This window comes from Diaphorina citri, unplaced genomic scaffold, assembly GCF_000475195.1.
Source record: "Diaphorina citri unplaced genomic scaffold, Diaci psyllid genome assembly version 1.1 scaffold667, whole genome shotgun sequence".
Classification (NCBI taxonomy): Eukaryota; Metazoa; Arthropoda; class Insecta; order Hemiptera; family Psyllidae; genus Diaphorina; species Diaphorina citri.
This window is the reverse complement of record NW_007378100.1, coordinates 110,875-129,929: the sequence shown is the minus strand read 5'-3', so window position 1 is coordinate 129,929 and position 19,055 is coordinate 110,875. Positions and strand designations below refer to the sequence as shown.

Here is a 19,055-nt window from a genome sequence, read left to right as displayed (position 1 = left end):
TCCTAACTCAGGGGCGGGATTAATGCCTAGGGCATTCTCTTCCATCTGACTTACCTCAGACTCTTACAAAATCAGACGAGAGACAACATTGACAGGGAATCTGGAAACAAACAAAGAAAGATTTTATAAATAAAAATAGTACCAGAACGGTGTTATCCTGAGAGGCATTTAAAAAGGGGCTAAAAAGACCATCCTAAACTCAACTTATATATGTTGGGCATCTTATAGGCTTATAGGCAACAACAAAGGCAACTTATAGTCAACTTATAGGCATAGGATTATAGGCAAAGAGTAGATATATCAAGACAAACTAAAAATTAAATACTACTCGTATATAGTGACGTTAAACCCCTTGAAAAAATTAAACGCATCACCCATATCTACAAATTTGCCTAATATCGACCTTGAAAAAAAAGCAACCAAAGCAAATAGATATCCAAGAAAAAAGTAACGAACACCAGTACGTAAATAAAGTGACTTACCTCAGACTCTTACAAAATCAGACGAGAGACAACATTGACAGGGAATCTGGAAACAAACAAAGAAAGATTTTATAAATAAAAATAGTACCAGAACGGTGTTATCCTGAGAGGCATTTAAAAAGGGGCTAAAAAGACCATCCTAAACTCAACTTATATATGTTGGGCATCTTATAGGCAACAGCAAAGGCAACTTATAATAATAATAATTAATCTTGTAAGGGCAGAAGAAAAATACTTATTATGCCCAGATTATAGGCATAGGATTATAGGCAAAGAGTAGATATCAAGACAAACTAAAAATAAAATGCCACTCGTATATAGTGACGTTAAACCCCTTGAAAAAATTAAATAGACAACAACTATCACAACTTAGGTATTCAGGAGTAAATACACAGTTACCTCCTGTATCCGTTGTAAGTTGGCGACGAGAGACAACATTGACAGGGAATCTGGAAACAAACAAAGAAAGATTTTATAGATAAAAATAGTACAAGAACGGTGTTATCCTGAGAGGCATTTAAAAAGGGGCTAAGAAGACCATCTTAAACTCAACTTATATATGTTGGGCATCTTATAGGCAACAGCAAAGGCAACTTATAGGCATAGGATTATAGGCAAAGAGTAGATATATCAAGACAAACTAAAAATTAAATGCCACTCGTATATAGTGACGTTAAAACCCTTGAAAAAATTAAATAGACAACAACTATCACAACTTATTCAGGAGTAAATACACAGTTACCTCCTGTATCCGTTGTAAGTTGGTAACCTCCTGTATACACAGTTGTTCAGAACAAGCATACCTAATCGGATGTGTATCTGTTGCTGCAACGAAGAATGTATGGTTTGGCGGCCATTTTGAATTTCTGTGTTTTTCTGAGAGTTACTCTCTAGAGGAGAGATCAAGGAATTTTAGTCTCAAAGAGGCTGAGTTGTTTATGATAGTCAGATCAAGTTACACGAGGTTGCAAGCTTGAAGGACACAAAGAAGTTGATTTCTTTGTGTTGGATCACCAAATCCCACTTGTGAAAAATAATCAAAACTCCCAACATACATATCTTTGGAAAGAATAGAAATGGAATTAGGAGTCCCAACAAAATGGTCTCTTTGAGCGCATATTGGAATATTTATTGAGTAAAATATACAATGTTGTAGGTGCAATCACATTCAAATCAATATATGTATGCAACCATGTCCATTGTCCATACATGAATTTCTTTACACCATTTGCATTCAATTATTTTATAAGAGAAGTACCACGAGTAGAAGAACGAACAAATATGGAATAGAATAGAATATACCCCGAGAAGAAGGAAAAAGGGAATTAGGAGAGAGAATGAGAAAATGAAGCCTAAAGTTCCACCTACTCCATTAATGTCAGCAAATAAGGAGGAGAAAAAATATAGAAGAAGAAGAGGAGGAGGAGGAGGAACTGTAAACAGAAACATTGAAGGCTAGGCTGGGAGTTGGAACACAGGTGACACCTGTTGTATCATCCATCTGGTACCGAAGAGGTCTCGTGCTTCCTCCCTCTGAAGGTCAGCCCCCGCCAATCCAACTCGTTTGGTAACCCACCAGTTACTATTGAGATCTTGTACGGTGCAAGTCGGCAGTGGATAGTATCTCCTTACTTGTAAACTTGCTTTTTTCCCTTTTTAGTTGATTAATTTTTTTCCCTTTTTGGAAAGTGCTGATTTTCCCTTTTTGGAGGGCCGGGAAAGTTTGTGTGCGGGGGAGGTTTTTTGGTCGATTTTTTCGCGTGTGTGCTGCACCCCATTTGAAAAATGGTGTCGGGAAAATCGGTAAGTTGGAGTGGTCTTATCGGCTGGTTTTTTCAAGGATATTGGGAGCCACCATTTTTTTTATTATTATTATTATTTTTTAGAAAGAAGTACTTAGGTTGTAGGAAAGTACCTTTTTATTTTAAAGTGTTCCGACCTGACCGATTTTTTTTCCTCGGTCGGTCGTAAAGTCACCGGGTGGGGCCCTTCCCCTTCTTCCAGAAATCAAGGAAAATTCTGTTTTATCTACCAGATGGGGAGGAAAATGTTGGAATTCAGATAAAAAGAACGATATAGGATTTTAGGCGAAAGGATGTTAGGTTTTATCTGGATTATTTTGCAATTCGCAATAAAATTCTATAATCATTATTTACTGTAGGTATTCTTTTGTATGCAGAAAAATTTCTGGTCTACTGTTGTGGTTAGTTATTTTACTTTCTAAATACCTGCGAGTTTAATATGAAACAATGCCTCAGGTTAGGGTTGCTCCAAGGTAAATTTTGGAATGCTAGGTTTGTTTGTCCAATATCTACAGATGGAATTTTGTGTCGTTTTTCGTAATTTGCAATAATTTAAGTAATTTTAGAAAATACCTACCAATCCAAATCTTGTGACGTCACACATATTTCTTTTATGGACTGAAATGTTTCTGTGGCTTCTGATTAGTGAAATGTTGCTGGAAGACTCAGATCATTGGATTATTATGTTGAAAAGCTTCAAATTCAAAACAAAATGATGGTCCTTAACTGAGTTGTTATCTTGTTATGAGTGTTATTGACCGCCCCGGGACTCAAACCCTTTCGTCTATTTACCCCGTTTACCTGTGAACCCATGTTATGCTCCCAAGGCTCAAGTAATCCGGATTAAAGTGGTTGGAAGAGTTCTTTTCATTTTATTTTGTCCACTAATTCTTTTAAAAGTTGCTGTATTGTCGAGGCCTCTTGAAGCCGACAAAAATGTCGCTCAGTGAGCCGGAAAAAAAATCACTTCAAGGTTTGACGAAAGGCATAGGTAATCCCAGAAATTCGACAGTAAAACTTAATATTTGCAAGCAGGATTAACTGTTATCAGTGTCCATCATATCTTGTCCATCCAGAAAAAAGCAGTCAGGATGGCCGAGTCAGTAGCATGCAAAAGGTCTAACTCTGTGCAGGAGATAGAAATTGAAAATGCTGTTTATAAGACTATCAGTTGTAGTCGTGCTGTCAGCCTAGTTAGCTTGGTTGGTAGCGAGTCTGTCTTGTAAGCGCTAGGCCGCGGGCTCAATTCCCGCCCGGGGCGAATTTTATCATTTTATCCTGAAAAGATGAGGTTCGTTCTCGGAACGGCTGGCTTTCTCCTATCCTGTCCTCCTTTCTTCGATTTCGGGACGCCCGAAAATGAAGGGGATTTGAAAATTTCTTGTTTATCCAGGTTTCTCGTTTATCCAGGTCTCGTTTATCCAGGTTCGACTGTAATTACCATTAGATAATTACTATAGTCTCCTTTCTTTCACTAATCTGCTAGCTTTGTTCATACCAATTGTTACTTCTCAGCTGTTCGGTATAACAATCGCTAAGAACCAGCGCAGCACCCTGGCATTAATTGTGTCTCGTTGTGCAACAATTAAAATCCAGAACAGTTAATAATTATCCCCCCGAACACAATGGGTTCACTAATCTGCTAGCTTTGTTCATACCAATTGTTACTTCTCAGCTGTTCGGTATAACAATCGCTAAGAACCAGCGCAGCACCCTGGCATGAATTGTGTCTCGTTATGCAATAATTAAAATCCAGAACAATTAATAATTATCCCCAGAACACAATGGGTTCTCTATCTCGGAGGAAGTTGCTCGCTTCTCACACATCACACTCCCGCAGTAATCTCTCCCCATGTGATGAATCAGAGAAGATCTTGGGCGTCGAATTGGGATACAGGGTGGCCGAAAGTTAACGTATACCTCATTTGAAGGCGTCATTCGTTAGGTTAAAACGAGATTTCTCTATGCCTATTTTTTCTTTGAGAGGTCCGCAAATGCTCTGAATTTGAGCTACAAAAGATGAGTGCTTTTTTATATGACACTGAGAACCCTGGTAGTTCAAATTGAGGATTTCTGGGGATCTCTGTCCATAGTTTTTTTGAAAAAAAAGGCTTATTTCAGCCCAATAAAGGACGTATTCTGAAAGGGTCTCTGAAAGGGATTTCGTAAAAATTTCTCGATTCAAGGCGAAAAAATGGACCAAACGATTCGTTTCAAAATCCCCGAATAAATCACCCTCGTAAGTTTTGGTACCCCAACTGTTGGACACCCTGTATATGTATAGGATCCATGGTGAATCACATACGAGGAAGAACCTGGCTTGCTGATAATAGCAAGATGTTCCTGACTGATACCATTGATAACGATGTTACTGATAGCATGGTTTGATTTCCTATTGCCTTGTAGTCCATGGAGAACCAAGTTATATTATGTTTTATGTATTCATGGAACACCAAATTATCCTTTGTAGTCCATGAAGAACTAAGTTCTTCTTTGTATCCATGAAGAACCAAGTTATCCTTAAGTACATATAGTATCCATGAAGAACCATCCTTTGTCTTCAATGAAGATCTTGTGAGACCTGTGTTACCTCGGTTGATTTGATGGCAACATGTTTCCGATAGGGAATTTCATCGAGTTCAGGATATTGAATGAAATGAGAGCGAATTCTTTCATGCCCAGCCATTGGCTTCATTTTGTTAAATATATGTACAATTGAGTGCATTTTCTTCACCCAAGTGTGGATGCCCATTTCTTTTTGTCCTCGATTGTAGACACCTCCCTTGACTAGATGATTTGAAAAGTGCGAGTCGCACTATAGTGCAGATCACTTTCCCGTCAAGTTAAGTTGACAATTAAATAAGAGTATTCACACCTACCGTTCAAGTCATAAAATGTCCATTCCCGTCATCAAAAATCCATATTGAATAACTTGATTTGCCAATTTGGCTCACAATAGTCAAAATACAGTTCAAAGTTCCTTGGAGCAATAGAAAGTCCTCATGACACCGTAGACCCCGGGCAACTTGAGACAATAGACCCGGGCCATCAGTGTTTTTGTACAAACTATTTCTATTTTCAGTCCTCGCAAAGTGACATTGACACGTTCATTATAATAAGATCATCATCTTCGTATATTTACTTGACAGGGCCCGTGGTCGCTTGATTTGAACAACAATGAGTCGCGTGATTGCGTTCCTTTCTGTACACGCTACACGGTTCATTATTTTGGCTGAACCGAAACTGACCACAGAGATGATGCTATACTGGATGATGAAGTTCTAATGATAAGATTCGTATATGCTGAACCCATCTTTTAGGGCTGTGTGCGCCTACACTTTCCGAGTTCCGAGGCTTAGATGTAGGGGGCAAACAGCCCTAAAGGATAGGTTGCCCCTACACTTTCCGAGTTCCGAGGCTTAGATGTAGGGGGCAAACAGCCCTAAAGGATAGGTTGCCCCTACACTTTCCGAGTTCCGAGGCTTAGATGTAGGGGGCAAACAGCCCTAAAGGATAGGTTGCCCCTACACTTTCCGAGTTCCGAGGCTTAGATGTAGGGGGCAAACAGCCCTAAAGGATAGGTTGCCCCTACACTTTCCGAGTTCCGAGGCTTAGATGTAGGGGGCAAACAGCCCTAAAGGATAGGTTGCCCCTACACTTTCCGAGTTCCGAGGCTTAGATGTAGGGGGCAAACAGCCCTAAAGGATAGGTTGCCCCTACACTTTCCGAGTTCCGAGGCTTAGATGTAGGGCGCAAACAGCCCTAAAGGATAGGTTGCCCCTACACCTAAACCTCAATGTGGGCTTGATTCGAGCTTAGTCTTGGAACAGGCTCAGAACTCCGAAGTTAAACACTTTTTCTAAGATTCTTAGTGACGGGGTTTTATCGTTCATTTGGCGACAAGCTGCCGATCTTCTCACATTAACCTCATCCACTCTGAGTGGGGTCGGCAAAAACCAGCAGCACCCGAGTGCCCAGGTGATCACGTACAATCTTGCCCAACTTGAGTGATCCATTGGAAACCCTTGTTGCTGTCTGTTGAACTCTTTGAAATTGGTAAATTTGTGAAATTCCTTTTGCTAGACTGCTTGCTTTTACTCGTACATTCTTGTGATGAAACTTCGATATGACATTGTATACCCCAGCATAAGTAAGTGATCAACCCTTTACTATGCAAACATATTCTCGTTTCCATTTGACTCGGTATATTATGTGCTTACATTATTCTATTCTTACTTAACGTATTGAGTTATCAACATACTTGGAGGTCCAGGCAAGGACGTCGCGTATGAGTTGCAATTTGGCTTGTTATCATATCTACAAGGACCTCAGATTTGAATTTCCAATGAAGCGTGTTTAGTAGAAGTGAGAATTGACTCTCTTTCTCTTCGATGTTTCTAGCTAGTGTTGCCAACAGGTTCCAAACGAAAATCGTCACTGTTAGCTTTAAAACCCCGTTGAAATCTCATCAACCGTCACGGCATTTTTTGATGGGAAACTTTGGCACCTTTGGCACGAAGCACTAAGCACTATTATTTAATCGTTGGTAGCAATCGATATCGACTGGAATGGAAACTCATAAAAGGCTGTGAACGCAGCTTCTGATACTGCACCACCGGAACTCTTTCAGTAATACTGAGTACCAATTTAAGTAGCTACTTATACTGACCTATACCCAGTCATACCAAGTACTGAGTACAAACTTTAGCATTATTCTCACCTAAAGAATAAATCCGACTTGACATTTCGCCACCAACAGCAATGACAAAAGGGCCTCGCGATCACAGACAATTGAATCTGTCCGCCTATCAAACCTGTTCACTTAAACACGGATTTATCACCTATTCTCTCTCCCTCGGAATAAATAATGTGAATTACCCTTGGATAATCACTGTTCCGACTTGCTCCAGCCAAGGTAAACCATTCATAAAAAACGACCCAACTTCCATGTTTGATGTTGAGTCATGTCATTTCGACTACAGGAGAATAGGATTTTTTTTTTCGAATCAAGTACAATACTTGAGTTGAGTTGAACCTAGCTAACTATTTTTGGGAGAATAATTTTGAGAGATTGGGCGATTGGGCCTAAAATTCAATGACCAAATTAATCAAATTTCTTTTGTGTTCAACTGTTCATGTTTGTCAAGTTCCATCAAAATTGGGCTAACCTTTCGGGAGTTATTGTGAAACATAAAGGTAGAAACACACTACCCTCACGTCACGTGAGCTCATGTGGAGTCAGAAAGGTGTGGTTTTAAGTTCTCCCATAATGAAGTAGTGATTTGTCTACCTTTTCCTTAAGAATAAGAAAAGGAGATTTTTCCAACTTAATCATCGACAAGTTAAAACACAGAACTCACACCGATCGTGCAATGATTTTCATGTCTGGTAGTTAGTATTAGTTAGATGACTCTGAGTACAGTAGAACCTCGGTTATATGAACCTCGGTTATATGAACTCGAAAATCTGAGCGTTTTACTAATTTTTTACTCGAAAATCAGATTTTCCATGATAATGCAACACAAAAATTTCCGATGTTTTTTTTATATAAAACCTCACAGAAATTGTAATAATTGTAAACAATAATGCTAATATGAACATATTTTGTCCTTTTAGTTACATAATATGTCACTAAAAGGACAAAAGAATAAATAAATAAGCCTTTACTGTCGAAAATTTGCTATGTTTTCTCCGTTTTCTAATGTAACCCCGCTTTTATGAACTTTTATATCGAACCCCGATATGAATTACCCTTGGTGGGACTGTGGGACCATAATTAGTTCATAAAATCGGGGTTCTACTGTACCAAGAAATCAAATGAAACTTCCGTAACTTCGTGAAATGCCATCATGATCAAGTGAAAATGTCGGCCATGACATAGAACTTGATTACGTCAGGTCTTTGAATAGAAAATCATCCTCAACACACATTCAACCATATCAAGTTCACCTTCAGATATCCTCACGAACTTTGCTGTAGACGTGTCTACTTTCTGTATAAATTTGCTCTTGAAATATTCTAACATTTGGGCTTGTTTAAATAGCTTCAGTAGGACTGAAGATTCCCTCAATACGAGCGGTAAATTGGCTTCCACTATTAACTGTGGTGATACTACCAAAGAATATTGAGGACAAAATTTCATACCTTGGCTGGGATTGAAGCCGTGAACTCTTGTTTACCAGGCGGGCCTTTTGACCACTTCATCAAGTAAGCAGAATTCATTAATACAGATAGAACATCGTTAAGGAGTTTTATTATTGTTTAGAACTATAATTTACCAGAATGTCTTGCTTGTTTCAGTTGAAGAGTATATCAGTTTGGACTTTGGCCATATACCACCAGAAGTTCGGTCAATGAATGTTTTGTGGAATATTGTGACAAAGTCATGAAATTGTTTACATAAACATAATATCGGTAATCGTTCAGGCATAGTGAATAAAAAGTAAAAACCTGAATGGTTACTGTGGAGAAAAAGTGTTTGGAGAAGGCAAATCAACTTTCTTGTCCAGATACCAAACACGCACAATGTTGCTCATCGTCAGCGATTTAATACAGATAGAACATCGTTAAGGAGTTTTATTATTGTTTAGAACTATAATTTACCAGAATGTCTTGCTTGTTTCAGTTGAAGAGTAAAACAGTTTGGACTTTGGCCATATACCACCAGAAGTTCGGTCAATGAATGTTTTGTGGAATATTGTGACAGAGTCATGAAATTGTTTACATAATATCGGTAGTCGTTCAGGCATAGTGAATAAAAAGTAAAAACCTGAATGGTTACTGTGGAGGAGAAGGCAAATCAACTTTCTTGTCCAGATACCAAACACGCACAATGTTGCTCATCTTCAGCGATTTGTGTTGGCAATGCCATGATGTGTTGAATCATCATATTCCAGGTCCTCAACTCTCTTCAAATCCCCTACAGGTCTTCCATCAAAACTTCCCTGGCACAAACCCCTGGGTCCTGATCGTGAAGCATGTAAACATGACATTGTTTATGAAGAGGACACTACCGGAGCGATTGTCTGTCATGTTCCCAATGACCTTACCGTAAACATGACATTGTTTATGAAGAGGACACTACCGGAGCGATTGTCTGTCATGTTCCCAATGACCTTACCTCATCTGACACACACACACGTACCACTAATCACTAATACCTCAACTCATGGAACAAACGGATAGGTTTTCCAAGGTTTTTCATAGAATTTTCTCATCACTGCGACGAGAACGGAGGGGAAAAATTACATGTTCCTAGATAGATTTTTACTTTCCATTACTCTGCGTATGGAGACCCTTGTACACTAGACAAGGAGCCTAACTCCATATACAAAGAGCCCAACCTGAGGCTTAGGTCTTAGGTGTAGGGCCAACTGCCCCAAAACATGGGTTAAGCTTATAAGAATTTACACTAAGCAATGGGAAAGAATTGACATGGGTCCGAATTTCCAAAATCGGGAACTGGATAAAAATATCCGTTTTAGGCCCTCTGAGTCCAAAAGAGTGACTTTTAGCCCATGGTCTTTCATCGTCAGTTCCCTTATGTAACTTAACAAAGTCGTGTGATGTTCACACCAGATTTTTCCATGCTCTAAAGAATTTACACTAAGCAATGGGAAAGAATTGACATGGGTCCGAATTTCCAAAATCGGGAACTGGATAAAAATATCCGTTTTAGGCCCCCTGAGTCCAAAGAAGTGACTTAACACCCATATTTATGAACAAAATGCTGGCTCTTAAGTTCGTGCCAAGCATAGTCTCAAGGCATTTGATTGGTCAATTTTGACTTGAGACTGATCTAAGAACGATCATTCTTGTTCATAAATACGAGTGTTAGCCTATGGTCTTTCATCGTCAGTTCCCTTATGTAACTTAACAAAGTCGTGTGATGTTCACACCAGATTCCATGTTGTTGCTACTAGCTATCAGTACCTATTTACTATTAATAATGATATCCAAGTATTATTGTATTCGCTTCGGTGTCTGTCACTCGCTCGCTCGCTCGGTCGGTCTGTCTGTCCCCATAGAAGGACTTATCCAACATGGCCAAAAATTTGTTGATAATGATTTTAATTTGGTTGATATTGTGATTCGGTGTTGTGGTCCCTGTTTCATGGTCTTGACAATTTACTTCCCATACAAATCGTTTGCGAGGACTGGTCTGTCCATGGGAACTACCTATTTCTAGATTTTCTAGTGCTGCCGTATCAACTGTTTATTTTAATTTTAGTATATTTGAATTTCATTCTATTTTTCTGTTTTGTTTTACAAGCTGATTTCCTTTTTTGCTCAATGGATTGGACATTTTTTCAGGGAACCAGAAATCCTTTGAAGATCATTCCGTATGCTTAGATTTTTGATGTTGTAGCAATGTAGCTAAACCGAGGGGGGTTGATAGTCTCTAGCTAAATCCCGAACTGCATCATCAGGACCTGTGCTTTTCCTTTGAAGCATGATAACACAATATTGTTCATTTCTTGGGAAAGAAAATGATCTTGGCAGTTAGCAGGTTGGTCGCGCTAGATTGATTCATTGAACAATAGAGTCTTTATCATATGGGTGATTGCCAATATTATTAATTTTGCAATCATGATAAGAATTAACGGAAGGAATGTCATCATTCCAGAATAAATTTCTGATGCATACTAGTGCCATCGGATTATTTCAATAATATTACCTAGGTATAGGGTAGGTACTTTATTTCTAGTTTTACCTTCGTTTCTAATTGGTCAATAATACACTTACGAGTAATTACTGCCAACACACACATGGTATGAAGATTAATAGATCATAGAATTTAAAATTATTTAAAACCAGCCTAGTTCGCTTGGAGGGTAGCGCGTCTGTCTTGTAAGCGCTAGGTTCGATTCCTGCCCGGGGCGGAATTTATCCTAAACAGATTAGCTTCGCTTTTGGAAGAACTGGCCTTTTCCTATCCTGTCCTCCTTGTCTTTGATTTCGGGACGATAAGAGCTCCATTATTACAGGTTTTACCAGAAAAAGTAAAAAATCTTACCTACCTATGAACCTGTTTTTCTCAACTAAAAGACTAATTCCATCGAGAAACAAGAGATTCTCGAGTTGGTAGGTACATTGTTTAGGTTTCTCATCTCCTTGCCAATAGGTCTGTAGCTGTACACATTTTTCCTTCCTTCAACAATAGACAACACCTGACTTCCTGAATCCCAATGTGTACTTCCAGTCTTCCATGTATTCAACGCCTGCCATGCTCTAGCTACTAGCTATCAGTACCTATTTACTATTAATAATGATATCCAAGTATGAGAAAGGATCTGTCATTGTTGATAATGATTTTAATTTGGTTGATATTGTGATTCGGTGTTGTGGTCCCTGTTTCATGGTCTTGACAATTTACTTCCCATACAAAATCGTTTGCGAGGACTGGTCTGTCCATGGGAACTATATTTCTAGATTTTCTAGTGCTGCCGTATCAACTGTTTATTTTGATTTTAGTATATTTGAATTTCATTCTATTTTTCTGTTTTGTTTTACAAGCTAATTTCATTTTTTGCTCAATGGGTTGGACATTTTTTCAGGGGACCAGAAATCCTTTGAAGATCATTCCGTATGCTTAGATTTTTGATATTGTAGCAATGTAGCTACGCCGAGGGGGGGTTAGTCTCTAGCTAAATCCCGAACTGCAGTCAACCATCATCAGGACCTGTGCTTTTCCTTTGAAGCATGATAACCCCATATTGTTCATTTCTTGGGAAAGAAAATGATCTTGGCAGTTAGCAGGTTGGTCGCGCTAGATTGATTCATTCAACAATAGAGTCTTTATCATATCGGTGATTGCCAATATTATTAATTTTGCAATCATGATAAGAATTATGATTTGATGAATCAAGAGGTTTTTCCCTTGATCCCAAACAACCAGATATTCTTAGAAAAGGTTCAATATACCCACTATGAGTAAAACACTGACCAGTGTGTTCAGAGTTTCATATTAATTCTATCTGTATTTTGTATACATGTTTCATTGAAATTTCATTGCTATCTCTGCTTGTTTAGTATGCATAGTATGTATGGGTCAGATCTTAAAAAGTTAGTTATCTACTGAATTAGTGCAAAAGTCCTAAACTAAAATGGACGCGGCACACAAGGGATAAAGAAGAGACCACCTTAATATAATATAATAGTTACCTACTTTTAGGGTAAGCCACATTTACTAGGCCAGACCGATTAACTTGAAAATTGGTTCTCTTGGATAACAATAGGATAAGCAGGATAAGGATATTCTATTGACTTTTTTTTAGACAGTCCCAAGTTCTTTAATTTTCCACTTGTTGCCGGTTCACTTGAGTGCTCATGCTCAGTGCATCAGGCACTCTTGATTAGGTATCCATTAGGTTGTTTTGTATTCCTATTTAGGTAGCAGCATACAGAGAAAGTGCCTCTTGTATAACATGAGAAGTTCTTGTGTTTAGTTCGTGTGTACATATTACTTCAATTAGGCTTGAAATATTTCAACACAAGATTGGATTTATTACTACCGCTGCTGTAATATAATCGTTCACACATTCACAATACACGCATCTTTTCATTCTTGCCCATTTGTACATCTTTGTACTAGTCAAATGTTCGTTATTTTCAAGAGTCGAAGGCCTTTCAAAAACATAATTGTCTTCAGTCTTAACATCTTTTGTAATGTCCTTGCTAGACAGTTAGGTAGAACTTTCATTTTAATTTAAAGTTATTTTTTTCCATCTGATCCAAAAACAATCATATTGAATTTTTCGAATTCTCCCACTAAAGAACTAGATCAGCCTACCATTTTGCATTTTTTTCTTCAAAATGAGTGTTCCACCACCACAACTGCTACATTAGACTCATTTGGTCTGTGTTGTAGTATGTGCGATCACATGGGCGATAAGCGATAAGAGAGTAAGAGACACAATACATAGATCTAATTTTATTTTTCACCATAATTCTTGAACGGTTAATCAGATTTTGCTAAAATATTAGCCAGATGTCGTCAAATGTCCTTGGAAAGATCAGCATTTTTTGCTTTGTTTTAAGTGGCAGGAATTTCAAGAATGAACTCTCCACTTAGGACATGGCATACTGTAGACTCAATTACTACATTTCAGCTATATTCCCTAATTAGTTAGTTCATCTCGTTTTAGTTGAATCTCAACAATTACAACTATTTTTTTTCATTAACTAAAGCCATTCTTGGCTTTGCTTCAATCCCCAATACTAGCGCAAAAAATCACGTTTGCACTTTTAAGTTGAACATTTCAAAAAAGTACAATTGCAAGCCCAAGGTTTGCTTCATTGAACTTTGCGTTCTCTTCCACTCAACTCTTATCATTTGATTCACGTTTGATATCGACACGCCGCGCACCGTTCGATCATTTCTACGGCTTCTTCAACAATAACATGCCGTGATAATATGAAAGGTTCTTGGCCTTATAGTGATAGGAATTAGATAATATGTGGGTATACAGACTACAGAGTATACATTTCATTCATAACCTTAAGTAAGAACGAGCTGTGGGAGGTAGAAAGACACTAGTATCTGACGAACCATTGCCATTAAGCACTCTTGTGCCTCGTTGGTATGTGGACGGGTGACCGCCGGGGACATCACAGATTAAAAACCCCTCTGGCATGTCTAGAAATGAATATTCAGGCAGGCCTATAACCTTTCTAAATAGCGAGCGGCGATCCCGTCCGGGGCGGATTTTATCCTAAACAAACAAGGTTCGTTCTCGGAACGACTGGCTTTCTCCCATCCTATCATCCTTTTCTTTTCGCTTTCGGGACGATAAGACGTTAGCAGTTACAGTTCCCTCTATCAAATCTTAAATAATAATAATAATAATAATAATAATAATAATAATAATAATAATAATAATAATAATAATAATAATAATAATAATAATAATAATAATAATAATAATAATAATAATAATAATAATAATAATAATAATAATAATAATAATAATAATAATAATAATAATAATAATAATAATAATAATAAAAACCTTTCTAAATGACTTAAAGCGCGGGAAAGAAGAGAGTTTGACCTTCATAACCTTCATTTTGCTGATGCTTTATTCAAAATAACTAGGAGGTAGGAGGGGAAAAGAACTGAAACCTGAAGAATACGTTGGATTTCAAAAACACAAGACCTATGGTGGAGGTCTTAAGATACAGGAGGGGGAGAGGGAAGACCCAGCAGCGCTAACATATAAGTTCAAGGATAACCAGATCCTTCTTCAAGAAGACAATATTACAGTCTGATTCATGAAAGAAGTCAGTTTTATGTATCTGTCTCTAGAAGTCTAGATAAACTGATTCTTTATAATGAATCCTTAGGACCAATCAAAAGCCTCAAAAGTATGCCTCCAATATTAATACAATGATTTTCATGGCTTGATTTGGACTCACAGCAGAAACCTCTAGGTTTGACAAAATCCACCATGCTAACCCACAGGTTGGTTGCTGGGGAACACCATGCTAACCACTACACCACAGGTTGGTTATGACGTGAATGAAAGGTGAAGTGTTATTTGGCAGGGGCACATTTTTCCCCATGTAAGGATACGAAATTACGAACCAACTGGATTTTCTCGTGACCACCCATCGGGATGTTATGGCATTTTCAAATTCAGGTCACTTGGACAGGGTCTCCTACAACTCTCTCATCATCCTGGTTTGGCAAAATCATTCACATCTTGTTGATACAAAATCAACATCTTCCAAGATACTTGTTGATAGTTGTGTTGCTACAAGAGGGTGTACAAATACTTGGTCGTAATTATTGTAAAATTTGCAAATGAGTTAGAGAATATGTAATATCAACCACACACATTCTAACATCTGACATTTTCATCGTTCAAATGATCTGATATGGGTAAAATTTCGTTCCGTGATCTGATGGAAAAACCTGACCTGATAGTGAATGTGTGTCTGGTCAGATGGAAGTCATCAGATCGAGCGTCTTCGTCCGTCATTGCAACCAAGTATTATCTCATTACATCATGTGATCAGACCAATTAGACTTAGGTCCTCTGATAAGTTTGGAAAGAACATCGTGGTTCATTTCGTCTATTGACTTTTTGACGAAAGTTTGAGTTATTTTCGCTGATAACTAGACTTGCAAATAGCTGAAGGTAGTAAATGAAGATAGCAGAGACTTCAGACTGCAAATCCTCACGAAGGTCAACGTTCACTTGACAAGGAGAAATGTGATTGGTTCAGACTCTCCTCTTGGCGAAGAGAAATTTTGAAATTTACGTACAATATGCAGTAGTTACTAGTTATCAGCAGAACTTCGTCTGTGAGGACCGGTGTAGCTTGGTCTTTCAATATACACAAAAAGCCCACTCAGGGGCTTAGGTGTAGGGGCAAACAGCCTTACAGGATGGGTTAAGCTAAAATACGAATCTGATCTTTCCATTGACAGTTTTCGAAAACGGGCCTTTTGACAGATTGTTGCGTGTGCGCGCGCGTGATATTTGCGCGAATTTCAGGCCTTTAAAACCAGTGAAATTTGAGCAAATATCCTTCACACTCAACGATCTCTCACCGTCTGTCAAAAGACCAGTGCCTTATATCACCAAAGTAGGAGAAATGACATAAGTACATAAAATAATTCCAATGACATCACCGGTTCATTATAGACCTGACTGGAACTGTATTTCTTAGAACTTAAAATAGAAATCACTTCCATCGGTTGTTAATCCTAAACTCATAAACTGAGTAATAGCTGTTGATCCAGTGGTAACACACATGCTTGTCATTTAGATTGGCCCGCGTTCGATTCCCAGTTGACGAGAGATTTGCACTCACATTTAGAATGCAAATCTTTAGACCGCGGGTTTTACCAAGTTGGAGTTGGCTTCAATTCTGGATTGAACTGGGTATTAAGTATTGCTCACTCCTAGATTGATCTCAATTTGATTTGGTAAGTCCCGCTCTTAGTGAAGTAATCTGATGGCCCAAATGATGGGGGTTATACTACTAAAAGAAATGAGATAGCATAACATGCTAATAATAGGACGCGTTGTCCCAGCTACCCATCCAGACCCCAGCTCACTAACATAACATCAACGATCCATTGGAAACTGATGCATTGAACAAGCCATTTGCCTATGTTTAGTAACAAGCAGATGCAATTGTGCACCAGAGTGCATCCTACCATTTCTCTTACTGAAGGTTCTTGCAAATAGCTGAAGGTAGTAAATGAAGATAGCAGAGACTTCAGACTGCAAATCCTCACGAAGGTCAACGTTCACTTGACAAGGAGAAATGTGATTGGTTCAGACTCTCCTCTTGGCGAAGAGAAATTTTGAAATTTACGTACAATATGCAGTAGTTACTAGTTATCAGCAGAACTTCGTCTGTGAGGACCGGTGTAGACGCTAGGATGGGTGTCCCACCTTGGTCTTTCAATATACACAACAAGCCCACTCAGAGTCTTAGGTGTAGGCTGTAGGGGCAAACAGCCTCACAGGATGGGTTAAGCTTAAATACGAATCTGATCTTTCCACTGACAGTCTTCGAAAACGGGCCTTTTGCCAGATTGTTGCGTGTGCGCGCGCGCGTGATATTTGCGCGAATTTCAGGCCTTTAAAACCAGTGAAATTTGAGCAAAAATCCGAACACACTCAACGATCTCTCACCGTCTGTCAAAAGACCAGTGCCTTATATCACCAAAGTATAAGTATTTAATTTACACTTTCGTATTTTGATTTAATTCGTAAGGATCTACTTTTCCAATGTCTATTCCAGGTGCAAATGGGCTGCTCATTCTATCAACAACTCAAGGGAGCAGCACGAGACAGACTCATTTGGCTACAACGACAAGGCGCTGCCTTTAGAAGCTGATGATGATGATGATGATTTCACTTGTAAGATTCCATACTTCGGTGATATTGGGCACAAGTAGGAAGACTTGTAAACATGTAGTGTGAGTGGCCGACCTAACGTGTATCCCAAGCTTTATCCTCTGGTACTTCTTGTAGTATAATTATTATTCTTACAGTATAGTTATCACCAAGTATTGCTCTATTGGTCTTCTTCATCTAAGTAACCACAGACTATGGGAATAAAGGATGCTGATTGGTTCTCAGTATTATTAGACCCTCAAGTACCACTGATGATGAAATCAGTGTTTTATTGTATCAGTTGAATCCTACCAGCTAAAAAGGAACATGTGGACTGCAAACGTTGGTTTTGGACCAATATTTTCCAGTGTTGTCGAGAATATTAGACAGGTATTGATGATTAGCGGGCAGCATATGACTGCAGAAGTGCAGAATTGTTCCTGTATTGTCGAGAATATTACACAGGTATTGATGATTAGCGGGCAGCATATGACTGCAGAAGTGAAGAAGCTTCTAGGGGAAAATACAGAACCTTTATCGTTTGTTTTGCGGTCCTCACACTCCCTTTGCAACTGTAGACCCGCGTTAAAAGATAAAACAACTTATTCCACGTAATCCACGTACTTGTACCGGACTAATTACTGCTCTATAACTTTATATTATACTTCGGATCCACCTTTCCGTTCTTACGGTAGAAAAAAACCGTGATTGTTCCGAAATTATAGAATTCTGCACACACGGATATCGTAATGAAGTAAAATGAGTAAATTGTGCAAGGAAGCTTTGTGGGTGGTAAAATGGATGGTACATTTACTACACATGGTACATTTCACTGAGGGATAATTTCATACTCGTGCGTTGGTACGTAGCAAACTGTTCCTATGTTACATGCTCATAGGCAAAATTCTTCTCTTTCTTTACTAGGAAGAAGATTCTATGGAGTCTTTGTAATTGAACGAAGTGAGTCTATAAGCTTTAAACTTTGCATTTAGTTTGTCTGACAGTCTGTCTGTTTCGTCAAACTTTCCAATGGTTTGACCACTTTAGCAGAAATATTTAACACATGAAAGAAATTCCAGAGTTATCCCAGAACAAACATCAGGTAGACTTGGAAACAAACTAAATACAAAATCGTCGAGTTAAGTTAAAACTGAAATCTCATTCCGTTCGTTCAAGAATATACTCTTACTTTACCTAGTCAAGGCAGTCAAGGTGACATTTCCACCCTTTGCTCAATTTCACACGGAATCTTCACATTTTTTCACACACTCAAATAAATAATTATGACCAACTAAAACTGACTGATTTCATCATCAGTGGTACTTGAGGGTCTAATAATACTGAGAACCAATCAGCATCCTTTATTCCCATAGTCTGTGGTTACTTAGATGAAGAAGACCAATAGAGCAATACTTGGTGATAACTATACTGTAAGAATAATAATTATACTACAAGAAGTACCAGAGGATAAAGCTTGGGATACACGTTAGGTCGGCCACTCACACTACATGTTTACAAGTCTTCCTACTTGTGCCCAATATCACCGAAGTATGGAATCTTACAAGTGAAATCATCATCATCATCATCAGCTTCTAAAGGCAGCGCCTTGTCGTTGTAGCCAAATGAGTCTGTCTCGTGCTGCTCCCTTGAGTTGTTGATAGAATGAGCAGCCCATTTGCACCTGGAATAGACATTGGAAAAGTAGATCCTTACGAATTAAATCAAAATACGAAAGTGTAAATACTTTGGTGATATAAGGCACTGGTCTTTTGACAGACGGTGAGAGATCGTTGAGTGTGAAGGATATTTGCTCAAATTTCACTGGTTTTAAAGGCCTGAAATTCGCGCAAATATCACGCGCGCGCACACGCAACAATCTGTCAAAAGGCCCGTTTTCGAAAACTGTCAATGGA

The 19,055-nt window shown here is 38.5% G+C and overlaps 1 protein-coding gene across 1 annotated transcript in view; it reads left to right on the top strand.

The window, feature by feature from the left end:
• Window positions 1-2,054: 2,054 nt before the first annotated feature.
• Window positions 2,055-19,055, top strand: part of LOC103511039 (moesin/ezrin/radixin homolog 1-like) — a 30,430-nt gene continuing 13,429 nt past the window's right edge. Inside the window, exon 1 of the mRNA XM_008475753.3 lies at window positions 2,055-2,285. Within this exon, the coding sequence (XP_008473975.1) occupies window positions 2,268-2,285 (18 nt within the window). The 5' untranslated portion in view covers window positions 2,055-2,267. The remainder of the gene's footprint in view (window positions 2,286-19,055) is intronic.